Raw genomic sequence first — 25,953 nt, 5'->3', positions numbered from 1 at the left:
CTTCATATTGCGTATTTAGATGTTGTCATACATTTGGTTTTTTCTGCTGATATTATCATATTGTATTTCTTGGCTGTTTTATTGAAGATGTGTGTTAATATTTGGAGATCGTCTTCTGTTTCGGTGATTAATGCGGCGTAGCGTCGTCTGCATAACATAATATTCGGATTTCTTTGTTCCCCATTCTGTATCCGTGACCTTTACGTACTTCTGCTATTATGTCGTCCATTATTATATTAAAGAGCAGTGGGATTAACGAGTCAGCTTATCTGACTCCTCTTTTGTACTGGTATAAACTGTGTTAGTTTTCCATTTATCTTTGCCTGTATTCGATTATGGATGTTTTTGATGGTTTGTATAATATTGATTGGTATGTTTCTTCTATAAAGTAAGTGTAAGACGTCTTCGACTTGAATGCGATCAAAAGTTTTTGTCAGGTCTATAAAACATAGATATGCTGGTTTATTGTACTCGATGGCCTTTTCTGTGATTTGTCTTAGTGCAAATACGGCGTCTATGCAGAATCTTCCGGATCTGAATCCTTGTTGTCCATCTGATAAATTTGTTAGTTTATTAATTCTGTTGGTTAGAACTTTTGTGGTTAGTTTAAGTGCGGTATTCAGTAGATTTAAACCTCTATAATTGTTGGGGTCTTCTATGTCTTCTTTCTTGAACATTGGTATCATTATCAGTCAATTTCCAAAAATACCAGCTGAAAAATTTAGTTTATGCTGTGTATGCATGTAGAATATCCTGGGGTCTTAATCATTTATGAAAAAAGTGCGTTCATCGAAGAAAACTGTGGATCAGTCACTGCTAGCTCATTGATTATTTTACAAAACTGTAAACGGCTCGGTGATCATAATCATCCTCATTAAGTTCGTGCACTAAGATTATTTTATATGGATAAAATTTGTTCTGCTTCAAAATAGCTTGGATGCTAGGTCAGTTAACTTCAAATGTAGCTGCTACCTGCCTCGCACTTAACATAAAATCTAGGTGAACATGTCGTAATTTTGCAATTTCAATAGGTTTACTAACCACATGTCCTTCAGTTTATCGTTGTTTATTACCTATATTCCCTATTTTCTGGGAACTCCAAAACATACTTTCTACTGTCGTGTTTATTTTGATGTCCATTGACTTCCATTAAATTTCTGAGCTGTTATATTGGCACATTTATTGTTTATAAAATATGTACAACGAAATGCCATCTACCCTTTCCGGAATGGAGTAAACCGTGGTAATAAATTTTCAAAGACTATAAATTAATGCATACAACAGGTATTCACCAGAGAATCCTTTAAATTCATGTTGTTTATGTGTTTATATCATATCATTTACTTAGTGGAACAAATTAGACAAAAAAAAAAACAAAAGATGAGCGAAGAAACAAATTAAAATCTAAACTATTGGCGTAGTAGACCAATTAAATAAGCAAGTTAATTCAATTTAAAATTTAAAAGTTTTTAAATAAATAAAATAAAGCATTCGACTGAATTTCTTCTTCTTCTTCTTCTTCTTCTTTCTAGCATGATCGGTCATGCTAATAGGCTACTGCCTGTTCATGGCCATCAAGTCTTCCCCGGACGATGAGATCCAGCATTCTCGCCATCGTTTTGGTGGTCTACCCTGTGGTCGTTTACCTACTGGGTTATTCGTTTTTGGGCTTTTAGTGGAGTCACTGAAGGTTTTCACCTCCGATTTCGTTGAACCTTCATCGATTTTCATGAAAATTGGTGAGTAGTTAGAAGATACTTCAAGGAACAAAGCTGACATGATGCCAACTTGCGCTTTTATCCTGGGGGTGGAAGCCACCCCTTCTCGGGGGTTAAATTTTTTTAATAAAAATAATACCAGAAATCGATTAAATACCAAAGATTTTACCTTTTCTTAAAAAAAATGCATGTTTTAAAGCTGATTTTCACGTATTACTCCAAAACTATAAGCTTTTGTAAAAAAGCTATTATTACCAAAATTAAAGATAATAAAAAATTTAATACAGTCCCTACTTAAAAAACTAAACTAATGTTATTTCAAAGTAAGATATGGGTAATTGAATGTATATTTTTTTCGACGAGTACTCAAATCTAAGTATTCAAGCAAAAGAACCCTTTCGATTTTTTTAGGAAAAAGTGAAAAATAACACATACGCCATTTCCACAAAAATTAAAATTTGTAGTAATCCTCAAAAGAATTTCTTTAGGTTAACCTAGTTAATGATTTCAACAATTTTGCCCCGTTAGAATGAATATTTTTGAAAAAAAGGTATAATTTAAAAAAATCAGAATTTTTAAAATTATCGTACTTTTCATTTTCTTTTGATAATAACTTCAAAAATACATACTCAATATACGTAAAAAAGATAAAAAACTAAATTTTAGTTTTTTCTGTACCAAATACTTTACCCATTTTACTATTTCCGTAGAGTAAAAAATAACCGAGATAGAAACGTTTAAAATTTCAATTTTGCTGCGAGAACCATGTAACAGGGGCCATTTAACCTTTTATTTTTAAAAAGGTAAGAGGTTTAAAAGACTAGTTTCGACGTTTTTTAATAGCTCTTGGAATCAGCTTTTAATTACTTTTTATTTATTTATTTAACGGAAAATCTCCTTTTTTACAATATAAAGATATATAGACATTTTTAACACTAACCTACTAACAAGTAAATATATCACAATAACATATTACCTACATAAAATACTTAAAATATATAAAATACAAAAATTACATAAATTACATAAATACTCCCTCAGTTGGTTCCTAACAAATAAATATATCACAATAACATATTACATTACATACTCCCTCAGTTGGTTCTTAAACCTGGTTTGACTAACTCCCAGCAGATCTGTAGTTTTATTAATTTCATTACCCAGTCTATGAAATCTAGGTATAGGACTATTATATCCGTAGTTGGTATAATGAAAACTAATTTAGAATAATGGTTTATCTCTAATATTTATAGTGTTTAATTTAAAGTTGATTAGCTCCAACAAATCCGGGCAAGTTATATTACCCTCCAAGATTTTATGAAGAAATAAAAGATCATTAATAATTAAAGTTTTTTCAATAGAAAACAACTTTAAATTATTATTTATTCTCTGATAAGAAGAACATTGAGGCATATGTAATCTCCACCGACAAGTTCTCAAAAACCTATTCTGGACTGCTTCCAAAGGTAAAATATGTGATCGATAATGAGGTGACCACACTGGTGAAACATACAATAGGATGCTGCGTACTAAAGATAAATACAAAGTCCTGAATGTAGAAGCAGAAAATTCTCTAGAGTTTCTAGTTATAAATCCTAAAGTTTTCAAAGCTCTACTAGTAATAGATCTTAAGAGTGAGACAAATGTCAAAGAACTGTCAAAAATTACTCCTAGATCCTTGATTTCACTAATTTTCTCTAAAGGAACAGAATTAATATTATAAACAAAATTTACAGGATTTGTTGATCTCGAGAAAGTTATTGTAAAACATTTGCGTGGATTTAAAGACATGGCATTATTGGTAGCCCAATTAATAAAGTAATTTAAATCATCTTGTAACTTGAAACAGTCAGATAATTCAGAAATTTCCATAAATAATTTCAGGTCATCAGCAAATAATAAAAACTTACAATATTTAAAACATGAAGCTACATCGTTAAAAATATTAAATAGTAAGGGTCCGAAATGTGATCCCTGTGAGACGCCAGAACTTGCGTTTATAGGAATCGAAGTAAAAATTTTTATTTTCACATACTGAATCCTGCATTGTAGGTAACTTTCCAACCAATTCACCAAATAGTGTGAAAATCCGATTTTAACGAGTTTTTGTAAGAGTAAATCGTGGTTCACTGTATCAAATGCTTCGAGAAGTCAGTGTAAATCGAATCAACTTGGCAACTCTTTTCAAAGGCAGAAGTGATACAATGTTGATAAAGCAGTAAGTTTGTGTTGGTAGACTTACCACTCGTAAAACCATGCTGTTGTTCCAATATTTGCCATGTTTGTTCCATGCTATTTTTACAATACCATGACAAGGGTTTATATAACAACAGTTCAAATAATTTAGGTATTGCAGAAAGTAATACTATGGGACCATAATTAGGAATATCATTTTTCAGACCATTTTTGAATACAGGGGTAATAAAACTATCCCGCCATTTAACAGGAAATTGTTGTAATTTTAACGAAGAATTAAATAAATAATTTAGTGGTTTGGAAAGACTACATTTACAATTTATCAAAAAATACGCAGGGATACCATCCGGACCACTAACCAGTTTACCTTTTAAAGAGCTAATTCCTTCATAAACTTCGCTTAGGGAAAATTGTATAAATGGAATGTCAGGCTGCCTAAAAATATCGTATTGCATATTTGACACATCTATATTATCACTTTTGTAAACACTAGAGAAATGAGTAACAAATAAATTACTAATGTCTGTACCACTTTCAGCAATTGTACCATTATAATGCATTTTATTGGGCATACCGTGATCTTGTTTCAATGAGTTAATGTGCTTTGCCCTGGGGGTGGTTTTCACCCCCTCCTGGTGGTGAAAAAATATTCGTCCAAAGAAAGTCAGGAAATGTATAAACTGGCTCATTTTAAGTAACTTTTGTTCTATAGAGTTTTTTACTAAGTCAATACTTTTCGAGTTATTTGGCAGTGAATATGTTCATTTTTTCAGCAAAATAACCACGCTTTTAGACGGTTTCTCGCAAATAACTCAAATAGTATGTATTTTGTCGAAAAAACATTCGTAGCAAAAATATAGCCTGTAAAAAATTTAAAAAATGGTTTATATATCACGTCTCTACACCTAGTAGAAACAGAGTTATAGCCAATGAAAAATAGGTTCATATTCGTCAAATTCCAAATGGAATACTTTAACGTGAAATAAATAAAAATGAAGCACATTTCGGAGAAAACTCATTACAACTTATTTAAAGTGTTCAAAAAGCTTCATTTTTGTTTTATAAAAAAAAATTCTAGCATCAAAATTAAACAAGTTACGCTCAAAATAAAATTAGTCCCTTTTGGTTTTGGTAAAAAAATCGAGAAAATCACCCCCTAATTAGTATCTTAAATGAACTTAATCGTTACAACTTCACAAGTTTCTTGACTCGTGTATATATTGTTTATATGATCTGTAAGTTTCATCAGTTCAAAGTCCTTATTATTGAAAGGGCTGTAGTTAAAAGGGGTTGCACGAGTCACTAATCACGAATGTATGCAAATTTAGAAACACCAAATCTTAATCAGTTTTTGTCTAACATAAAAACAAAAAAATACATGATATTCAGAAAAGCAAATCTGACTTTTTTTGTTTTTCGAGATTTTTGGTATGCCTAACAATTTTTAAGTTATTTTGAAAAAAAGCATATTTTTCAAAATTAAAATTTTTAAAAATTTTACTTTGAAACCAATTTTTTTCAAAAATAAGCACTTTGAATCGATCAAACTTACAGATCATATAAACACAACATAAGTAAAATAATTTGTGGAGCGGTAACGATTAATTTAATTTAAGTTGCCAATTAGGAGGTGGTCTTGCCGATTTTTTTTTTGCAAAAACAAAAGGGACCAACTTTATTTTGAGCGTAACTTGCTCAAATTTAATGCTAGTTATAATAGGTTTTCTTTAAGCTTTAAATTATATCTTTCTAATAGCTAAGTTTCTAATAGCTTTAAGTTATAATAGGTTTTCCCCAAAAAGTGCTTAATTTTTTGGATATTTCACGTCGAAATATTGTATTTGAAATTTGGTGAATATGAATCTATTTTTCATTGGCTATAACTCTGGTTCTACGAGATCCAGACACCTAACGCGTACATCATTTTTTTTACTTCTTTATAGGCTATATTTTTGCTAAGAACGTTATTTTGGACAAAGTACTTACTTTTTAAGTTATTTGCGAAAAACCGTCTAAAAATGTGGTTATTTTGTTGAAAAATGAACATATTCACTTGCAAATAACTCGAAAAGTGTTGACTTGGCGAAAAAGCTCTATAGAACAAAAGTTACTTAAAATTAGTCAGTTTACCCATTTCCGTACTTATTTTGGACATATATTTTTTCACCCCCAAGAGGGGGTGAAAGTCACCCCCAGGGCAAAAGCACACGTCGGCACAATATCACTTTTTTTCTTTGACATGTAAGCTATATGTATGCAAAATTTCATGTCAATCCAAGCGGTTCTTTAAAATTTAGAGCAAAAACCTTGAAAGAATGGACTAATTTTCACTAACCTTCAGATCAGTAATAGAAATATAATTATTTCGTTAGTTTCTTTATTAAAAGTTTCGTTATGGCTTGACAAAGAAACAAGTAGATGTTCAACATTAATAAAGTGAGTGGTAAGATGCGTAGATTTAAACTTACTATTAACTAAAATTAAAACTCCACCACCTCTATTCTTTGAACTAGTATTTAAGTTTCTATCAGCTCTGAAAACACTATAATTGCTGAAACAAAGCTCATGATCAGTAAAATTATCTGTCAACCATGACTCGACCAAAATAATAACATCATATACACAATGTGCAATAGCGTTACGTAGCTCAACTAGCTTTGTACGGATCCCATACCAACATCCTGGTAATAAAGTAATAAAGGAGAACGTTTCAGTTCTTTGGAGCTTTTTTCACAATTGTTGGCATACCACGGATATATTTAATAGAAATATCAAGTTCACCATTATCTTTTCTTGCCTGAAGTTCAGACCGAACCATTTTTAGCTGGTCTTGCTGAAATTTAGTGTTATTGTAACTAATTTTAACTCCATCGGTAAGTTTATTTTTAGATTTCATTGCATCTTTTATTACATAAGAATTATTTGTAACAACTTTAATAGGCCTGGATCTACCATGATTTATTTTGCCAACTCGTATTACTTTAAGCACAATATTAGAATTTATACCTAGTACATGAAACATAGGTTCCAAACTGGCTTTATCTCTATCAATCCTTTCTTGCAAATTGGTACTAGAAGACTCTTTAACATTATACACCATTAATTTGTTTGTCCTAGTAATACGGTCCTGAACTTCATAGGATACTGTGTCTGAATTTATCGAACTAGCGCCTGAATTTTGTAAAACTTGAACTTCCTTTTCCAAATTGGTAATCTTATCCACCAAGGAAGAAACTTTGTCTCAAGTGCAGCAAATTTATTAATTAATTGGGGAACTTTCTTGAATGCAGATTTACAATCATCACAAAGAAAGATCAATGAACGTTTTTGAACTACAATAGCCCGCTGTTCACTGGCACACAAACTAGAACATTTTTCTTCCAAATGGAAATAAACACCACAGCTATCGCAACGGGCCGCTTTTTCATCATCAGCAATACTAAGACGACATTTTTCACATTTCAGTGGCATTCTAACCTCAATGTATTTGCCGTTAAATAATAGTTATTTATGATATAAGTGTTAAAAGTACACGTTTAAGGCACGCATGTGAAAGTTTGCAGAATGAGCGATAACGAGTTCTGCAATTCACATGAGTGCCTTAAAAATGTACTTTTTAACACGCATATCATACAATATTTTTTCTACAAACGTAATTACAGGACAATATCTATAAAAAATTTTACTTGAACGTGACTGACATTCCATTTTTATATTTTTTTGACATTACATCATAATTCGCTATGTAGTCAATACGAATTGCAGTGCCTTAAAAATATTTTAAAGCACTAGTGCCTTAAAGTAACATTTTTAACGCACGTATGGAGTGCTACAAATTGCATTTTTAACACGGTTGTAGAAAAAACTATAAAAAATGATATTTCGTCTCGGAAAAATTATAACAGGATTACAAGTACACTTCAAGATCCAACAACTTTTTTGTTTCAATTTTAGTTTAAAAACACAAAAATACAAAAATTATTACAGAAAAAAATGACAAGCATGTGCACGATTTATAGGTTAACTTAACTTTTTACTCAGGTTAACCTGATATCTTAAAAATTAACGGAGTTATTTACAAAAAAACAATAACATTTTTTGGAAAAATTTTTAAAAGATACATTTTGAAACATTTTTGGTGCATAAATTTTAATGTTATCAACTGTTCGAGGGCTTATTTGATAGATATTTCTATGAACTTTGACAAATGTTTAATAAGTTTATGTTATAAAATGCATCATTTTGCCGGTATTTAAGCTAGAATACTTAGATTTGGGTACTCCACGAAAGAAATATAGGTACATTCAATTACCTATAACTCACTTTTAGTTAACATTGAAAGGTTTTTCTAGTAAGGAGTTTATTTGGTTTTTTATTAGGCTCAATTTTGATAATAAGAATTTTTTTGTAAAAACTAGTATAGTTTTTGAGTTATTTATGAAAAATCGGTTAAATACATGCATTTTTCTCACGAAAATGTAAAATCTTTCATCTTTAATAATTCAAAAAGTTTGATTTATTTTAATAACTTTATATAACAAATTTTGCTTATAATTTGTCCCTCTATCGAATTGTGGGGTTATTTATAATAAAATAATTTTCACCCCCGAGGAGGGGTGGCATCCACCCCTAGGGTAAAAGCGCAAGTTGGCACCATGTCACCTTTGTTCCTTGAGATATTCTCTAACCACTCACCAATTTTCATGCAAATCGATGAAAGTTCAAAGAAATCGGAGGTAATAGCTCATATCCACCTTTAGTGACTGCACTATTTTAACGAGTATGCTGTCCTCCATTCTCTTTATATGTTTGTTCCAATATCTTCGTCTCTGTCTGACCCACCTTCCTATGTCATGTATTCCGCAGTTTTGTCTGATGTCTTCACTTCTTATTCTGTCACGTAGAGTTTTGTCTTGTACACTTCACTTAAAGTGTTCTCATCATTTGTAACGTTCTATTTGTATCTGGTCCTGTTTCTGCCGCATATATTATAATAGGTCTTATTTTTCTTTTATATATTTTGACTTTGCTTTCTATGACTATGTCTACATAAAAAAGAAGAAGAAGAAGAAGACTGCTTTCAGTATTTAGATATTTGTTCTTCCATACGATTTCTTTCAGGCATTCCAAAATTCTATCTGCTTTCATTGTTTTTTCGCTGACCTTTTTTGAGAGATTTTCATGGCTTGTTATTTCGACACCAAGATATTTGAAGTGATTCACCTGTTCCACAGATTTGGAGTCAATTTCCAATTTGCATCTGATTGGTTCTTTGGAAATTACTAGGCACTTAGTCTTCTCGGTGTTGATGAGCATATTTAGTCCTTCAACTTTAGTATTAAATGCATGCAGTAGCTTTTGGACATTTTCTTCAGAATGGGCGATAAAGTCAGCATCGTCAGCATAGCAAACGACTCTAAAAAATGTGTTACTCATCTTAAATCCAACTGTTCTGGGAAAGTTTTCTTTTATTTTGTCCATTATTAAATTAAATATGAATTTAACAATGTAAATACTTGTATCGGTGACTGCAAGGGCTTTAAAACAATATCTTATTTGTTTCCCATTAGCATTAAAAAATGTTGGGGTGATCCTTATCCTGGCGTATGGGTGAAAGTAAAATAATCGAAAATACCGGAAAAAATAATCCTTTCCCCTTTCAATATATAATTGTCCTGTCGCTGGGTGTTTTTAAAAATGTCATAGTTTCTGATAATGCTTCTGTTTCGTTTTCGTCTGACTACCCTATATAATTTCTTTTACTTATTTGTGAGGTTCTTAGAATCCGATAACAAAATCTTTTTGAACTCTCTACTTAATTCAATCTTTACTATGCCAAGTTACTCACTACAGAAAAAAAAAACGCAAAAACGAAATAAAGAAACAATCAAATTAAACTCTAAAGAGAAAAACAGGATCGGGACGTTGTTTTCCAACAAACCCTTTTAACTTAGGCAAACAAACGAAGTAAAATAACAAAATGAAAGAAAACCAATTAGAGCTATCGAAATTAACCTATTAGAATCTAGGTCAGTTTTCGATAGATAAAGAAAATAACCAAACAAAGGTTTTAAATATCATATATTTAGGATATTTCATTTGGAAACGGAAATGCTTAAATAGTGAATAGAGGTCATCGATGTTTAAAAAATAAATAAATGTTTATTCAAAGAAAAGATACAATACATACAATGATAATTAATTAAAATCATTATAATTCCCTATAAATAAACACAAATACCATTTGAAGCATATTTCTTGTGCAGTGGTTAATTGGGTTCATTATAATATATACCTATAGAAAATAACCTGAGTATACACTATTTTCAAAATCAATACAATTTTTTTCTACGAGCGTGCAAAAATGTCTACTTTCGCGCACGCATTTTAGTTTAGAAAGTTTCACTTTTCCGCACGCGTGTTACTTTTCCGCACGCGTGTTATTTTCCGCACGCGGTTTTTACTTTTCCGCACGCGTGTTACTTTAGATATGTTAATATGGCCTTAAAGTAATTATAATACATGCAATAAACTAATATTTAGATATTATTTACTAATTTACTTCAAATATATCTTATTGTGTTAGTGTTTTAATGAAATTAACGCGACAATTCGATGAAATAAAATTATTTTGACATAATATTCGAAAGTCAAATCGGTAGACAATAACAGTCGTTTTGAATCATCGTCATGGAAACCAAGATCGTCGTCATGCTAACTAATTATATTGAAAGTTTGGTTTTGACAACCTTGTCAAAGAATTAATTTGTGTATGTATTTTCATATTAATTAAATTAATTGATTAAGATTTGGTAATTTTTTAAAGACTCTTAGAAAAAATATTGTTCCTAACTCTTGCAGAAAGTCTCTTTTCCGCACTCGACTGCTTGCCGAACTCCCGCTTCGCGTCGTTCGGCAAACTGCAGTCGCGTGCGGAAAAGAATGACTTTCTGCACTTGTTAGGAAAATAACTATATATTACTTAATAATTAGAGAACAAAAAGAAACCAAGGTCATTACATTTTTTTTTCAATAATTAAATAATTTAAAAAAATAATTCAATTTAAAAAATGCATAATATGTACTTATTTTATTTTCTAATGTCAGTTAAATCATGAATTTTCGTAAGAGGTGTATCTCTAATATATTTCTTTAATTTAATCTTAAATTGTTTTATATTCTTAACATTCTGAATATCTATCAGTGGGTAAAACATTAAAAATATCCTAGGTCCTAGGTAAGTGAAACAACGCTGTCCAATGGTTTTTTCACTTTTCGGGTGTATTATGTGAATCCATAATTTAGATCCACCCTGTATATATTTTTGTTATTTGTTATATGTCCAATTCAGAACCCAAACGACCCACTTACTAATCACAAGAAAAATCCAGGTCCAAATTAACAAAAAATTATAAAGTAACAGTAACCTTGTAAGTAACAGTAATCTTGTTTCACCATGAAACAACACCCTCAATTTGCGCAAATAATTTAATGATTTTAATTTTAAAGTTATATAAAAATTGGAATTTAAACTCGAGATTAAAAAGTGGGTATTATTACCTTGTAATAATAAATTATTAAAGTTAATAAATCAATACTCATTTTAAAAATACTTAAGGCTTAAGACTACAGTGGCGTCCTTTTTTGTGGCTGTACAAATATCATTAAAAATTAGAATTGTGATGTTAGTCTTTTAATGTATTAGTGAAAAATTGGAAAAAGTCAGTTCGTTTTCATTCTAATTAAAAAAAATTCGTTGATTACGCAACAAGTTAACATAAGAAAGTAAAAATGTACGAACTATACTAATTGTTCAAAATGTCTTCCTTTTGGTCTATATCTTCCCTTGCTCGTTTTAGGATATTTTTAACCAATTTTAGAATTACTCTTGGATTGCTCTATATTTCCCTGACAGCCACTTATATTCTTCCAATACGTTGGTTACGGATATTTATTTCGGAAGCATACACTTGTGATTTTAAATGACCCCAGATATAATAATCTACTGGATTAAAATCAGGAGATCTTCAGGGCTAGTATGAGGGCCGCCTCAGCTGATCCATCTATTACAAAAAACGTGTAACTAAGTGTCTAACGATGAGCCTATAATGAAGCGATCAACTTTCGTGCTGAAAATAATATGTACTTACATACTAGAAAATTTAAATTTTTGTTGATGTGTGTAAATTATTTGTTCTGTATCTGTAGAGTAGGGAGGGCGAGTCAAGTCCCACAGTACTTAGGCTACAATTGACCCATTGTGCATCGTCCCAGGGGACTGCCATCCTTAGCTCATTGTCCAACCTGCCATTTCCAGGAAGGTAAAAAAATGGCCAGATGACATCTCCCCTATACCGGCAGGTGTAGGCCAAGGCTAGCCGAACGTATACTCTTGTATTGACGATAACTCCGAACATTCACAAAGACATGCTCGACAGCTTCGTCATCTCGATCACACTCTCTGCACAGAGGTGTGTTTACTAGCCTCAGTATGTGGAGGTGTTTGCTTAGTTGACGATTGTCATTTAAAAAACCAACTGTCAAGCGTAGGCTTTTCCTGGTCAATCTCAAGCACTTTTCTGATGCTGACTTCACAATGTCCCTTAGTGTTACCTTGGCAAGTCTACATCCTGGCCCTTCTTCCCATCTTTTCACGGTTTGCGTGTGGGTGGGGGTGACATTTGGCAATTTCCGCGACTGTTGCAGTTGACCAGCCAAAAAGGTCACCAGATCCTAATATTCTTAGGGCTGCTGCCTTCCTAACTAGCTGGTCAGCAATGCGGTTGCCTTTATTGCCGTTGTCTTCTTTAACCCACCTCAGAAAGATGTTGTTACCATCCAAAGCTTGGGCTAATGACTTGTGACACTCCATTATTATCCCTGATATGACACGTGGTCTATTCAGGGTTAGTAGCGCTTGCCTGCTGAAATGATTTGTTGTTTCCCTCCTTGCAGCTAGTATATTGCTGTCACAAAATCCATAATACATAAATGTAATATCCCGATACTCTTCACTAGAATATTGATGATGCATTTTTATAAGAGAGCCATGAAAATTTTATATTAACAGCCATGAAAAGCAATTCGTGAATAATTTAAATTATCTGACATAAACAATGATCTTATATCAAAGTCATGGGTGTCTAGATTGAAGCTATGGATAGGAATGTTGTGTCATATAGATTCTTTTAATACAGTAAATTGAGTTGATTAATCACAAGAAGCATACGAATTATTCAAAGAAATAAGCCAAATTAATTATATAATTAAGTGAAGGGAGTGAAAAAATAGTATATTAAAGTGCTTAAGAAGTAATTTATTTCTTTAGCTGAGCACTTTCGACATAAACGTCATCATCTGAACTAATGCTACAATAAAAAGGAATCTTGTAAGAAAAAGAAGTACACAACTCTTTTTTTACTTACGTGGATTAGTAAAAAGAGTAAAAAGTTCTACCACTAAGGCATATGCGTGAGCATCTTGACAATATTAATCTGCAGTACAATGGGTAATCATGTAGGTATGCTATTTAGTTCATTATTTGTCCTCCGTACAACCCCCAAAGAGAAAAAACAGAAAAAACGGCCACAAAAACGCTACAAACATATTAAAACTTTTATCATGGTGTGGTTGTATCAACCAACCATTTTGACATAGGAGAGACAGCTGACTGACAAAGTTAGATATTCAAATCTGCTTTTATATGTTTTGTGTTAACGTTTGACAGCTGGCATTGAACTATGAATATTTTCTACATTTTTACAAGGAAAATTGAACATTTAAAAAGATAACTAATAACTAATGTACCTTAGATCTCTATACTAATCAACTAATAATTTAATTGTCTATGATTAATTGCAAGACTAACTGGCCCAAAATATAGTCAGTCGTTCAATCAATTATAGGATTACTTCGAACTATTTTAAGATAATATTATCTTAATTTTTTTTAAACGTCGATTTAACTTTTTTTAATTTTATTACAGAGCTATTAAAAGGTAATTTTAAAAACTGGAATTATTAAAAACTATTAAAAATTTACGAACTGGAATTATAAAATATTGGTAGGTACAGTGGATTGGTCTATATAGCTACAAAACGGAGAGCCAATGTAGTTAGGAATTATTTAGTATTTTCGAAGTGACTATTGATTCAATAAATTTAATAATTTATTATTAAACTTTTTAGAGTTCTCTAAATTAAACTCATTAAATTGTCTGCGCATGTAAGTGAACCACTAAACTTAGTTTTTTGTGCTTTTTCAAATATGCAAACGGATTTTGAAAATTTTAATACATAGAGTGTTGTTTCAAGGTGAAAATTATTTTGAGTTTTTTTGTTAATACGGACCTGAATTTTTCTAAAAGGTGAGTAAGAATCTCAGATTATCAATGATTGTCAATTCGCTTTGGAGATGCATTATAACAGTCACTTAACACGATGCAAGTAATTGCGCAATTAATTTTAAAATTTCTTGCGCAAAAACTTGTTCAATAAGATGCGACTAACTTTCTGCAATAAAGTAATTACACGGTGCAAACACTGATATGAAATAGACAGAAAATTCTTTGACAGTTAACAGAAAAGAGATTGATTCCATCATCACAGTATTTTATTTATCAATGTCTGGTGTGGCGCTTCGCTTCAACGCATTTGACGTCTTTGTCTTGGTTTCTTCGCTTCATACGGTCGCCAGTTCGTACCGGTAGCGGGTAGGAACTCCTTTAGATTGGATTGTACCTTGGATTCTATTGGATAGTCCTATCAGGGAAAGTGAATCAATCCCTGCTCCCGCAGATTCCAGTAGCTTATTGACCCCGGAAGCTAGCACCTGCTAAGGGTCCCTTGTCCAGGGTCAAGAATGAAGTCCAGAACGGCATCCAAGGCGACTAAGAATACTTTCGGTACGGCGAAGATGGCGGAGCTGGCAACCCTTGATTTTAGGGATAGTATAAGATCACAAATTGTAGCATCTGATCCAGAGAGGACGGCTACGAACAGCTTCTGATCCAGAATGGACGGCTGATTAAACACTCATCGACACGTCTGGCCAGCGCGGTGTTTTAAGGCTAATAACCTCCCTATTAAACAAAATGTGACTTTGTAATTGACCATAACAGAATGTCAATGTCATCAGAAGCTTTTACTTGATGACAGAAAAGTAAAAACACAAAGATCATAGCGTTAAAAGTTACTAAAAATGTAACCAAATCGCAGAAAAGATTGCATGGAAAATAGCGTAGTTTTTATTTAGCTCTAACTTCTTGATACAATAAGTGGTAGCAACTTTTCTGTGTAATTTTCGTATGACACGATGCAATTTCTATTGCTGCAAGAAATTGTATATTGATTGCAGTTTTGAGTACCTACAGACATCCCACTGGTGACTTTTACTTGTTTTTAAATTATTTTGCTCTACTAGTGAACTCGGATATGTGTGTTGACGATCGTTTTATTTGTGACGACTTAAACATTAACTATTTGGAAAATAGTTTATTTAAAATTATTTTTGACGATGTTCTAGTGAGTTACAGTTACCAATATACTTATACTTATTTTAAGTTACACTTATTCTAGGTAAGCAGCACTGATGATGAAATTGTCATTCCGAAGACGTACTGTGATGTATCCGGATACTGAAATAAATATAACTTTTATAAGGAATTTTTTTAATAACTGAAGGACGTCCCTTTAAAGCGTTCATACTGAGTAATTGATACTCGGAAATTTAATGTAGGACATGTCTGAATATTGACATAAAGAGTTGAAAAATGTTTCAAATCCCGCTTTTTATTTAATGCACGATATGTCATTTAAAATGCATGAAGTTTTGAAACATCAATATCGCTGCTGTCATCGGTAGAAAAAGCTATTTTGACGATACAATAAAAGCCCAAATAAACTTTTTAATTTGTATGGGGTGAAACGTGTGCGGCGACGAAACAATAGAGGCTTTAATCCTAAATACGCAACAATGATAAACATGGTAAAGTTTGTTTTTTATGTTGTTTTCCCATGGAAAAGGGCAGGCCCTATGACCGTATATAATTCATAAATGACAGCAACGTTATCCATATATACATACACATATTATAATACAACAAGAAACATACAACTTATATACATATCGGAAAACTCAGGTAATTTTTTATTTGTAGTGATTGGTAGTATTTAATAAACAAGAAAAGTTGAAATGTCGAAAATAACGAGGATGTTTAAGGGGATGGATACGAACTTTGGGCTTCAATGCTATTTAAATGGGATTTATTTTTTTCGAACCCTAAAAAAACTAATAAGTATTTTTGAAAAATTTAAACTCAGAATGAAAGAATACGTTATTACCGAGGGACGAAAGTCCCTGAAAACTAAAAGTTTTCTCAGGATTCGAAAAAAATGATTACATTTAGAACACATTGAAAATTTTGACGGGCGTCAAAATGTTCCTTTCCTCATAAGTACAATTAAATGAATATTTATTAAAAATAGAATCAATAGATGAAAGGCTTTCATCTCCACCTCTCAACATTACAACACCAAAATGTTAATTGATGTTTCATCTATGTATTTGTAAAATTGTTTGTCCTAAATGTTAATTTAAGGAAATTTGACTACACCGGCACACACGGAAAATAACACACTTGGTTGTGTGAGTAACACAGACGGGGCGGCTTACGTCGACTGAACCCCCGCTGAGATGTCGAAAGCGACGGATCCCTTACTATACTTTGATACAGTGACACACACCAGGAGCTTTTAAAATTTTCGTTGCAGCGACGTTCGCGCGACCCATCCTAGAATCCATATGTCGCCAATCGGTTTTACGACTTCGACGGTATATCATAACTGCGTGAATCGTGGTACAACACAGACGTTTGAGCTATTTTCTAGTGAATTGTATTGTGAGTGTTGCCAAATCTTGTTTAATGATGGAAATTACAGACTTGAACTATATTTTGACATGCATTTTTACTCCCATATCAAATTATTTTTATATGGGTATTATTGCATTTTTAATTTTTTTTATCTTGTAGCTTAATGGACAACTTAATTAGGAACATTTCTATCTGGAGAAAGTAAGCTGCTAAATAAATGGTTTTATAAACTCTTTGAAACTAATTTCACAAACAGTCAAACAGAATTTTCAAATATGTAACCATTGACCAGTTTGACTTGACTTGAATTATTTGTGAGAAGGATTGACTTTAATAAAAATAAAATTATTGCCTCCATAAAAATAAAGATAATAAACCGTTATCTTACCTTATTTATTATTTTATTTATTATCCTCTACAGGCCTTGTATTTACAATTTTACATAATACAGTTTATGCTAATAACTTATGTATAATTTTATTTGATGTCTATGTAAAAATTGCTGAAATATGGTTCTCCACTATATCCTATTTTTCGAACTCTCTTTCCAGTGTGTAATTTTCATCGATACTATATCTTCCTGAAACTTTCTTGCCATCTTTTTCTTGGTCTACCTCGTCTCCTAGTCCCAACTGGTCTTCTTAGCAGTACCATCTTTGGCATCGTTTCCTTATCCATCCCCTCGACATGACCTGCCCACCTGATTCTTTATGACTTTGTGTATCTTTTTATACTTGGTTCCTTGTAAAGCATCCTTAATTCTTGATTGGTGCTTCTATGCCAGCGGTCTTCTGTATCTGTATTTTTTCCCCTGAAAATAGCTCTCAGTACGTTCCGTTCTCAACTTTATATCATTTCTTTTTCTGTTTTATTTAGCACCCATGTCTCACATCCGTAGGTGACTGTTGCTCTTATTACGGCTTTGTATATTCTGGTTTTCGTCTTTCTCGATACGTACTTTGACTTTAATTTAAATAATTTTTTTGTTAATAATAATTTGTGAAACATCACTATTTCCCAATAAATGGGGTATAATAGATGGGTATCAATTTAACACCTGTATTTGCTCAGTGGCCTACCATAAAATGGACAGCCCCTTAGCGTTATAAATAGTTTTTCTTAGGTGATAGGCTTTCCCTCATAACGGTGTTATTTCTTGAACATGGGTCTTTAATACTTACTAATAACTCCTGAAAAGATTTTTTAGACATTCTTGTAAAATTAAACAACTTCTCTGGGCCTCGATTTTTGACCCTTCGCTTCGTTATCGAACGTATTCGCTACGTATACTAAACAGATAGGGCAAAATCATAAAAATGCATAGAGGAATGGAAAGACAAATGTTGCACATAAAACTAATGGATAAAAAGCGAAACGACTGGATAAGAGAGAAAACAAAAGTTGGGACGTTAGACAAGAAGTTACAAAATTGAAATGGAGATTTGCAAGACACAAATTAGACAAAAAGAAGACCGATGAAACAAAATTCTTATAAATTGGAAACGTGGGAATATAAAGGAAGCAGAGGAAGGCCACAAATGAGATAGTCAGATGATGTCAAGAAGCACGTGGGCTCTAGGTGGATGAATGTAGCGACAGACAGAGAAGAATGGAAAAAGATAGGGGAGGCCTATGTATAAAGATGAACCGAAGAAAGCTAAGTAGATAGGTTCTCAAGTAAAATAAGAACAACTCGTGGCTTCCACATTTATTCTCGGGTAAAAATGACTGCATATTAATAAACTACCTAAACAAAATTAGGCTGATGAGGGGCGATATAATATAACTTTATCGAAGATAAATAGATCAAAGGTAAAAAAACGTCCAATGGAAGAACCATGTCGAATATTAATAAAACCACAAGTTACAAAATGTGTAACACAACCCACGAATGTGGAGTTTCAAAGAGAAATGGCTCATTAAAAGTAAGACATTATATTTAAATAAGATGAAAAATGGTATACAGCACCATCCATTGTGTTATCCGTCGGCTTAGGTCTTTACAGAGAAAAAGTTATATTTCTCCATTTTTCCAGGTTTGTAAATTTCATACTTTATAAAAAAGTATTTCATATTTTTTGTTAATTTATTATTTTTTGTAAATATTTAGTAAAGTGGTAAAACATTGAAAATATGTAACACATAAAATGTTTCGGCTATCTTGGCCATTTTCAAATTGCACTTTAATTATTTAAAATTTGCTAAACAACTTACGTTTCGCCGATGATAATATAGTCATAATAGCTGATAATCTAGGTATGACCTAAGTGAGATAGTACAGGAACTCGTTGTGGCTACAGAAAATGTAGGTTTAAATATAAACATCTCGAAAACAAAAGTAGTGACAAATTTGGTACCCAACCAGAATATCAGTATTTATGAGTATGAAGTAGAACACGTAGATAGACCCTTTAAAACTTTAAAAGTGAATTGCCCACATGCTTGCCACAGTCTTGGCATGAGCAGAAACACTTAAAGTTTAGGCTACCAAACTAAGAGCCTAAGTTATACATAAAGATTATAAAAACATTCATTTATTCATTTATTCTTCATAGAAATTTAGCCAATCGGCCCCCTCTTGACGATGGCAGATCCTGATGGATCCGCCGCTGCACAAAGAAGAATGGAGCGATCCACGTTAGAAATAAATCTGCGAGACAAAATCAAAAACGAAGAGATCAGGAGGGGAACAAAGGTGAGTGACACCATCGAAAGGATAGCCAGACTAAAAGGGAGATGGGCAGGACACATAGTCAGAATGACAGATGGGCGATGGACACAGGTTATTGGAATGGAGACCAAGAAAAGACAAAAGAAGCGTCGGTCGACCTCCTACAAGATGGACTAACGATTTAAGAGGGCTAAATAAAAACTGGATGAGAGCGGCGCAGGATAGACAGTGTTGGAAACAAGAGTCAGATGCCTATGTTCAACAGTGGACCTTTGAGGCTTAATGATGATGATTTAAATAAAATTTAAATTTGGGCCTGCACTAGTTGCTAGTTTGTAATGGTATCCCATCCATCGCAGCATTCCATCGCAATGTAGCAAGAATTGCCGGCACAAATATAAATTTAATTTACGTATTTTTTTTTATTTTGATGGCCTTGGCCGAGCCAATTAGCCAGACATTTTATTATTTTAAAAACAAATAACTTTTTTCGATAAGAGGAATTTTTCCAATATTTCTACCTCTAAATACTACCTAAAAATAATTTTTAAAGTAAATAAAAGTAATTTTTAAATAATTAAAGTGATTATTGAAAATGGTGAAGGTAGCCGAAACGTTTCAGCAAGAATAAAGTGTTTTATTTATAACAGACCGATACACCCAGGAATTAAATATGTATAATATGGTAAATATCAGTAAAGAAAATATTACAAAAAAAACTTTTAGAATTTTTTTATAATATGGTACTTAGGTACTAATTTCTGTTTTATATTATTTATAAAAAATATTAAATATGGAAGACTTTATATATGCATAACTAATGTTAATGCTAAAAATAATCAAACTGTGTATAAATATGACATAAAATGCTAATATTTTTTAAAAGATTTTTTTAAGTCGTATATGAGGAAGAAAACTTTCAAAAATTTGAATAAAATATATATTTTTTAAAGCAACTTACCAATTATCCACGATTTTTGCGGAACTTTCAAACAAAGACATCCCCTCACTCGCGGCAAACGCCAACTGAAGGACGCAGCGACGCCAACCGACGCTACCCGACAGAGGCGCCGGTTGGCGTCGAAACCAAATGTTGCTCGGTCAATACTGGAATTCGCTGTTGCTCTCACAGAATCTGCTGCTTTTCACCTGATGGAGGTATAAGAAGTTGTAACTTTTGACTCGGTTTGGCCGAATTCTTGGAATAAGCGGAGGAAAAAGGCCGACAAAGTGACTGATTCAGGTTAACTGACGCGTTTTTAATGGAAATAAAGTGTATTTGTTCTGCTGTTATTGCAAAAAGAGTGTCTGGAAATACACAAAATGGCCAAATTTTACAATAACGAAATTCAAGGGGCGCAGCTTCTTCTATATATCGTTACATTTATTGTCTTATTGTTGATCTAATTTTGCTCTTTGCTTATTCGAATCATCTCCAATATACAGCTTTTGTTATAACTACAGCTCTTTTTTGAATCTACACATTTTCAAAACCAAAGCCATGGTAATTTTCTACAGAATGCCTTGGCTAAGGCTGTGGTATTGATTTTGTTGGTTTGTACACTATTTTTGTGTGCAGCAATCCTTCTATACAGATATTAGTGTATTTGCCCAATGTATGTTGAATTGCCGGTCTCTACAATTTAGTTTATAGACGACATCTGATTGGTGATCTTTACAATTACTAATGATAAACTCAAAGTTACTAACATTTGATACTACTGTCCTAAATAGCTCAACAGATTTACAATTGTACCTTTGTCTTAAATAAATTGTATTTGCTGTGCTATTAATGCAAAAAGATAGAGTGTTTGGAAATACACAAAATGGTTCAATTTTCTATAATGAGTTTCACACCTTCTTCCACATATCATTATTATCATCATCAGTGGCGTTACAGCCCTTTATGAGCCAAAGCCTTCTTCAGAACAATCCTCCATTCGCCCCTGTCTCTGGTAACTCTTCTCCATGCTCTAATTCTAATAGATTTCAAATCATTTTCTAGGTTGTCCTGGTACCTAAGTCTCGGTCTTCCTCTTGGTCGTTGTCCTATTGACCCTCTTCGGTCAAAAACTTTTCTGACTATGGCATCTTCCTCTCGCCTGATTACATGACCTATCCATCTAAGGCGTGCTACCTTAATGAATTGTGCAAGCAACGTCAGGTTCTCCAAAATTTCTATACAACTCAAAGTTGTAACGCCTGCGCCACAAACCTTGTTCTTTTATGCCACCATATGTTCGTCTTAAAATTTTTCGCTCAAAACGTTTGAGAAGTTCTTGGTCATTCTGAGTAAGTGACCAAGTTTCTAAGCCATATGTTAGCACTGGTCTTGTTAGTGTTTTGTAGACAGTCAATTTAATTTTTCTATGTATTTTTGAGGCCATCTGTCTTCTTAAGCCATAGTAGCACTTATTGGCGAGCACTATTCTTCTTTTAATTTATTCACTGACATTGTTATCTTAAGTTAGCAGCGAGCCTAAGTAAATGAAGGTGTCGACACCTTCCAGTTCTAGGTCGTCAATTATTATTCTTGTAGGTGGCGGGTTGCTTGACCTAGTGCAGCACATATATTTGGTCTTTTGAACGTTTATATTTAGCCCCATTCTCTGTGCAGATGCTCTTAACGACCGAAATGCTTCAGTCAGAGATTCTTTAGATCTACCTATGATGTCTATGTCATCTGCTTATCCGACAATTTGTACTGATTTGTTAAAGATCTTCCACATACCATTACACATCAATAGGAGTGGTGATAAATTATTATCTTCAAAGATATCTATTACGCCGTCTCGTTTCCAAGGTTGGCGATCTAAATGGCAATTGTAGCTTTGGAAAATGCTGTACGAAAGGTTTCTGAAGACGAGCGGTCAAACAGTCTCCTCATGTCTTTCATCCACGAGTTCTGTCGTCTTCTTACTGATCCTTTGCCCTGTATTTTACCAGCCAATATGATTTGAAGTCACACATATGTTTCACTTCTCAGGCATTATCCAAGTATTGCATTTTCCTTTCTTTCCTTCTGTTTCAGAGTCCATTGTTCAACTTTCAGAGCCATACAACAAGACAGCATAAACGTAACATCTGATCATTCGGATTCTGAGATCCAGACTAAGATTTGATCTTGGAAAAAATATTTTCTTGTTCATGAGCGTTTTCATCTCTTTTTCGATTCTTGATCGAATTTAATTTTTGGGTATGCTGGTACTGTTAATCTTGACTCCGCCTTGGACCTCGTCAATCCTTCGCTGAATATAGACTCCGAATAGAGATTAAATAATAGCGGTAATAAAACACAACCCTGTCACATTCCTCGTCGGGTTCATATATCTTCGAATGTTGTATGCTCTGGTTTAGTTTTTGCATTTTGTTGCCAATCTAGTTTTGAGATAATTCGCAAGTCTTTTTCGTCAATTCCAATTATTCTCAGAATTTCGATCATCTGTTGATGATTAACGTAGTCAAATGCTTTTCAATAATCAATAAAACATGCATATACATCTACATTCATGTCTCTGCGTCGTTGTGTTAACACAGTTACGTAAAAAGAGCTTCTAGTGTTCCCAATCCGTTTTGAAATACGAGTTGAGTGTCACTCATCTGGAACTCACACTTCTTGTAAATTCGTGTGTGGATGATCCTTAGAAAAGTTTGAAGGACATAAGACACCAAGTTTAATATTCGATAATCACCGCATTGTTAGGAATTGGGTATTTTGGTAATGTTACGAATGTTGATTTTAGCCAGTCTGATGGTATTTTATCTATGTCATATATCTTATTGAATAGTGTTGTTATCACGTATAAACTTTTACTTTTTGCTAGATTAACGGTGTTTATCTATAACGGAGTCGCGATACTTATCACGTGTATCACTGTGATGTGTTTTTGAGCTAGTCTTTATCACTAATAAAATAGAACAGAGTGTCTATCTTCTGTAGTAACCTAATTAAAGAGAGCGATTCGCGTCTGTTCACTTCCAGAGGAGGAATCAGAGAGGTATATTTGCACGTCTCTTAAACAGATTTAACTGAAACCCTTAAGGTCACTTGCACCGCTTTAACGAATGTCTGTCGTGTCTTCTCTTAACGGTTGCAGATAAATCGGTTTTACTGTAATTGAGCGAACTAATATCGGAGAGAGATTTTGTCTTTTGTCTTTCAGAACGTTGCTAACCATCATGCATCATCTTTATTTTATTCACTGCCACCCTAAATAGCATGCTTGTATTAATACCTTACCAATATCGCAACTTCTTCAACCATGAAATCCTTGTTCGTCCTGGACTGCATTTACCTGCTATTTTCCTTTGCATAATATTTTGTAGCATTGCAATTAATACCTCCCATTACATGTACGAAATATACCAGCTTCTTGATGCTTTTTATAATCTCAGTAGCCTGGCTGAGACGTTCCAGTATTGTGGAGTTTCGAATCTTCTCCACCCAATAAACATTTAAAATTATTCTATAGCATCACATTTCGAGAGCCTCAAGACGATTTAGATCAATTTTAATCACAGTGCAACACTCAACAACATAAAGTAAGACAGAGAACACTTAGCAGCGAAGAAGGTGGATCCTCAATGCCAATTTTAGATCTCTGCTACATAGTACCTTGAAGATAATTCTAAAAGAGGCTCTGACTTGCTTTATTTTGGATCTAATTTCACCGTATTCTCAGCGTGACAATTTGCTAACTATATATCACTAACTAATTCAAATGAAGTAGGAGAGGTAAATAGTAAATTTCTAAATCAAATTTAGAAAAGGGCTTACCAATGTTACCGTTATTTCACTCGTGCGTCGGTAGTCGTCACATAGGCAGGTTTCACACGCGGTGGCTTATCGTACGAGTTTTAGTCTGTCTTTTACGGATTAGCGGTACTTATCACGTGGGTCTACCCCAAAATCCCGACAGCCAAAATCCCGTCAACCAAAATTCTGACGGCCGAAATCCCGACACGCCAGAATCCCGACAGGCCAAAATCTCGACACCCCAGAATCCCAACAGAACTGATAAGTTCCTTTTTAACATATAATTACATTTATTTCTGGTTTTTTGTTTATGGCCATCTGTTTTTTATTTTTTATTGCTAAACAAAATTAATTACATTTAATATGAAGTAATTTTCTAAATAAAATTTGTAACACGGGTATATGAATTAAATTTTTTTTTTTTTGCCAATATACCTATAGTCCGATAATGTATGTATAATCAAATCCTGAATTCAAGTTTACTTTCATATGATAGATATTATCATCATGTCACTTACAATCTTCCATTTCAGTAAGTATAGCTTTTATATTATAAAATGAAGTCTTTAATAATTTTTTATTTTAAAATACAGTAATACCTCGACTTACGCTACCCCGACTTACGCGAACCCAGAGTTACGCGATTTTCAAATGTTGTCGATTTGTTATTTGATATGCGATTTTAAAATCTTGTCACTTCATTATTTAAGCGCAACACAATACAATCGTTTAGTTATCGACGAGATAGAATTACCACCCACACACTATTTCTCATCCAATGTATTATACATGTTTGGACTTTTCACATTTGCGTCACCTTTGAATCAGCGATTTTATTTTTATTAGGTATTTCTTATCTACAGTTTTGTCTAATGGAGTGGGTGTTTGTTACTTTTATAAAGCGATTTTTTGTTTTATATCTAAGAAGACTTGAAAGAGTAATAATGTTATCAAAACATACATATGTACGAAATTATACCCCGACTTACGCGAATTCGACTTATGCCATTATCGCTCGTTCCCACCTATCGCGTAAGTTCGGGGTATTACTGTACATAATACTTAATTAGTACACGTACTTATTAGTAAGTAATTAATTTTTCAATTTAAATACTCTAAAATATGATTTGGTATTGCATTTGAAAAGGAAACAATAAATATTCAAAATGTAGTGGTCGGGATTTTTGCTTATGCGAGGATTGTTGCATGTCGGGATTTTGGTCTGTCGGGATTCTGGCGTGTCGGGATTCTGGCGTGTCGGTGTTTTGGCCGTCGGGTTTTTTTTCTGTCGGGATTTTGGCTGTCGGCATTTTGAGCGCCACGGTTATCACGTATATCACGATACTGTTTTTTTAGCTGGTGTATACTTTCAAAGACTGATAGTGTGTAAATAAATTTATTAAAATTTTTTTAATAAGTTTATTTACACACTATCAGTCTTTGAAAACATACACCAGTTCCCGTTTTGATTTATATAGAAGTGTGTACAAGTCAAACAGCCTGTTTCTATTCTATAAAATTTTAACTTAGTTAATACTTTTCGAGTTATTTACGATTGAAAATGTTTATTTTTCAACAAAAAAATCACGTTTTCAGACGATTTTCACAAATAACTCAAAAAGTAAGTATTTGATCGAAAAAAGATTCTTAGCAAAAATGTAGCATATATAAAAAAAATAAAAAAAAATTGTGAACTCGTAACGTCTATAGACCCAGCAAAGGCAGTAGCTCATGAAAAATA

At 32.9% G+C, this 25,953-nt stretch overlaps 2 protein-coding genes across 2 annotated transcripts in view; one reads left to right on the top strand and one right to left on the bottom strand.

Annotated features, from left to right (window-relative positions):
• The window catches only part of LOC126883615 (repetitive organellar protein-like), a 110,923-nt gene extending 95,370 nt beyond the window's left edge, over window positions 1–15,553 (top strand). Inside the window, exon 2 of the mRNA XM_050649268.1 lies at window positions 15,491–15,553. Within this exon, the coding sequence (XP_050505225.1) occupies window positions 15,491–15,553 (63 nt within the window). The remainder of the gene's footprint in view (window positions 1–15,490) is intronic.
• The window catches only part of LOC114326299 (leucine-rich repeats and immunoglobulin-like domains protein 2), an 831,802-nt gene extending 811,301 nt beyond the window's left edge, over window positions 1–20,501 (bottom strand). The window contains exon 1 of the mRNA XM_028274612.2: window positions 20,418–20,501. The gene's annotated coding sequence lies outside the window, so the exon portion shown is untranslated. The remainder of the gene's footprint in view (window positions 1–20,417) is intronic.
• Between the last annotated feature and the right edge of the window lie 5,452 nt (window positions 20,502–25,953).

This window comes from Diabrotica virgifera, chromosome 4, assembly GCF_917563875.1.
Source record: "Diabrotica virgifera virgifera chromosome 4, PGI_DIABVI_V3a".
NCBI lineage: Eukaryota > Metazoa > Arthropoda > Insecta > Coleoptera > Chrysomelidae > Diabrotica > Diabrotica virgifera.
This window is presented reverse-complemented; position numbering and strand designations above follow the sequence as displayed.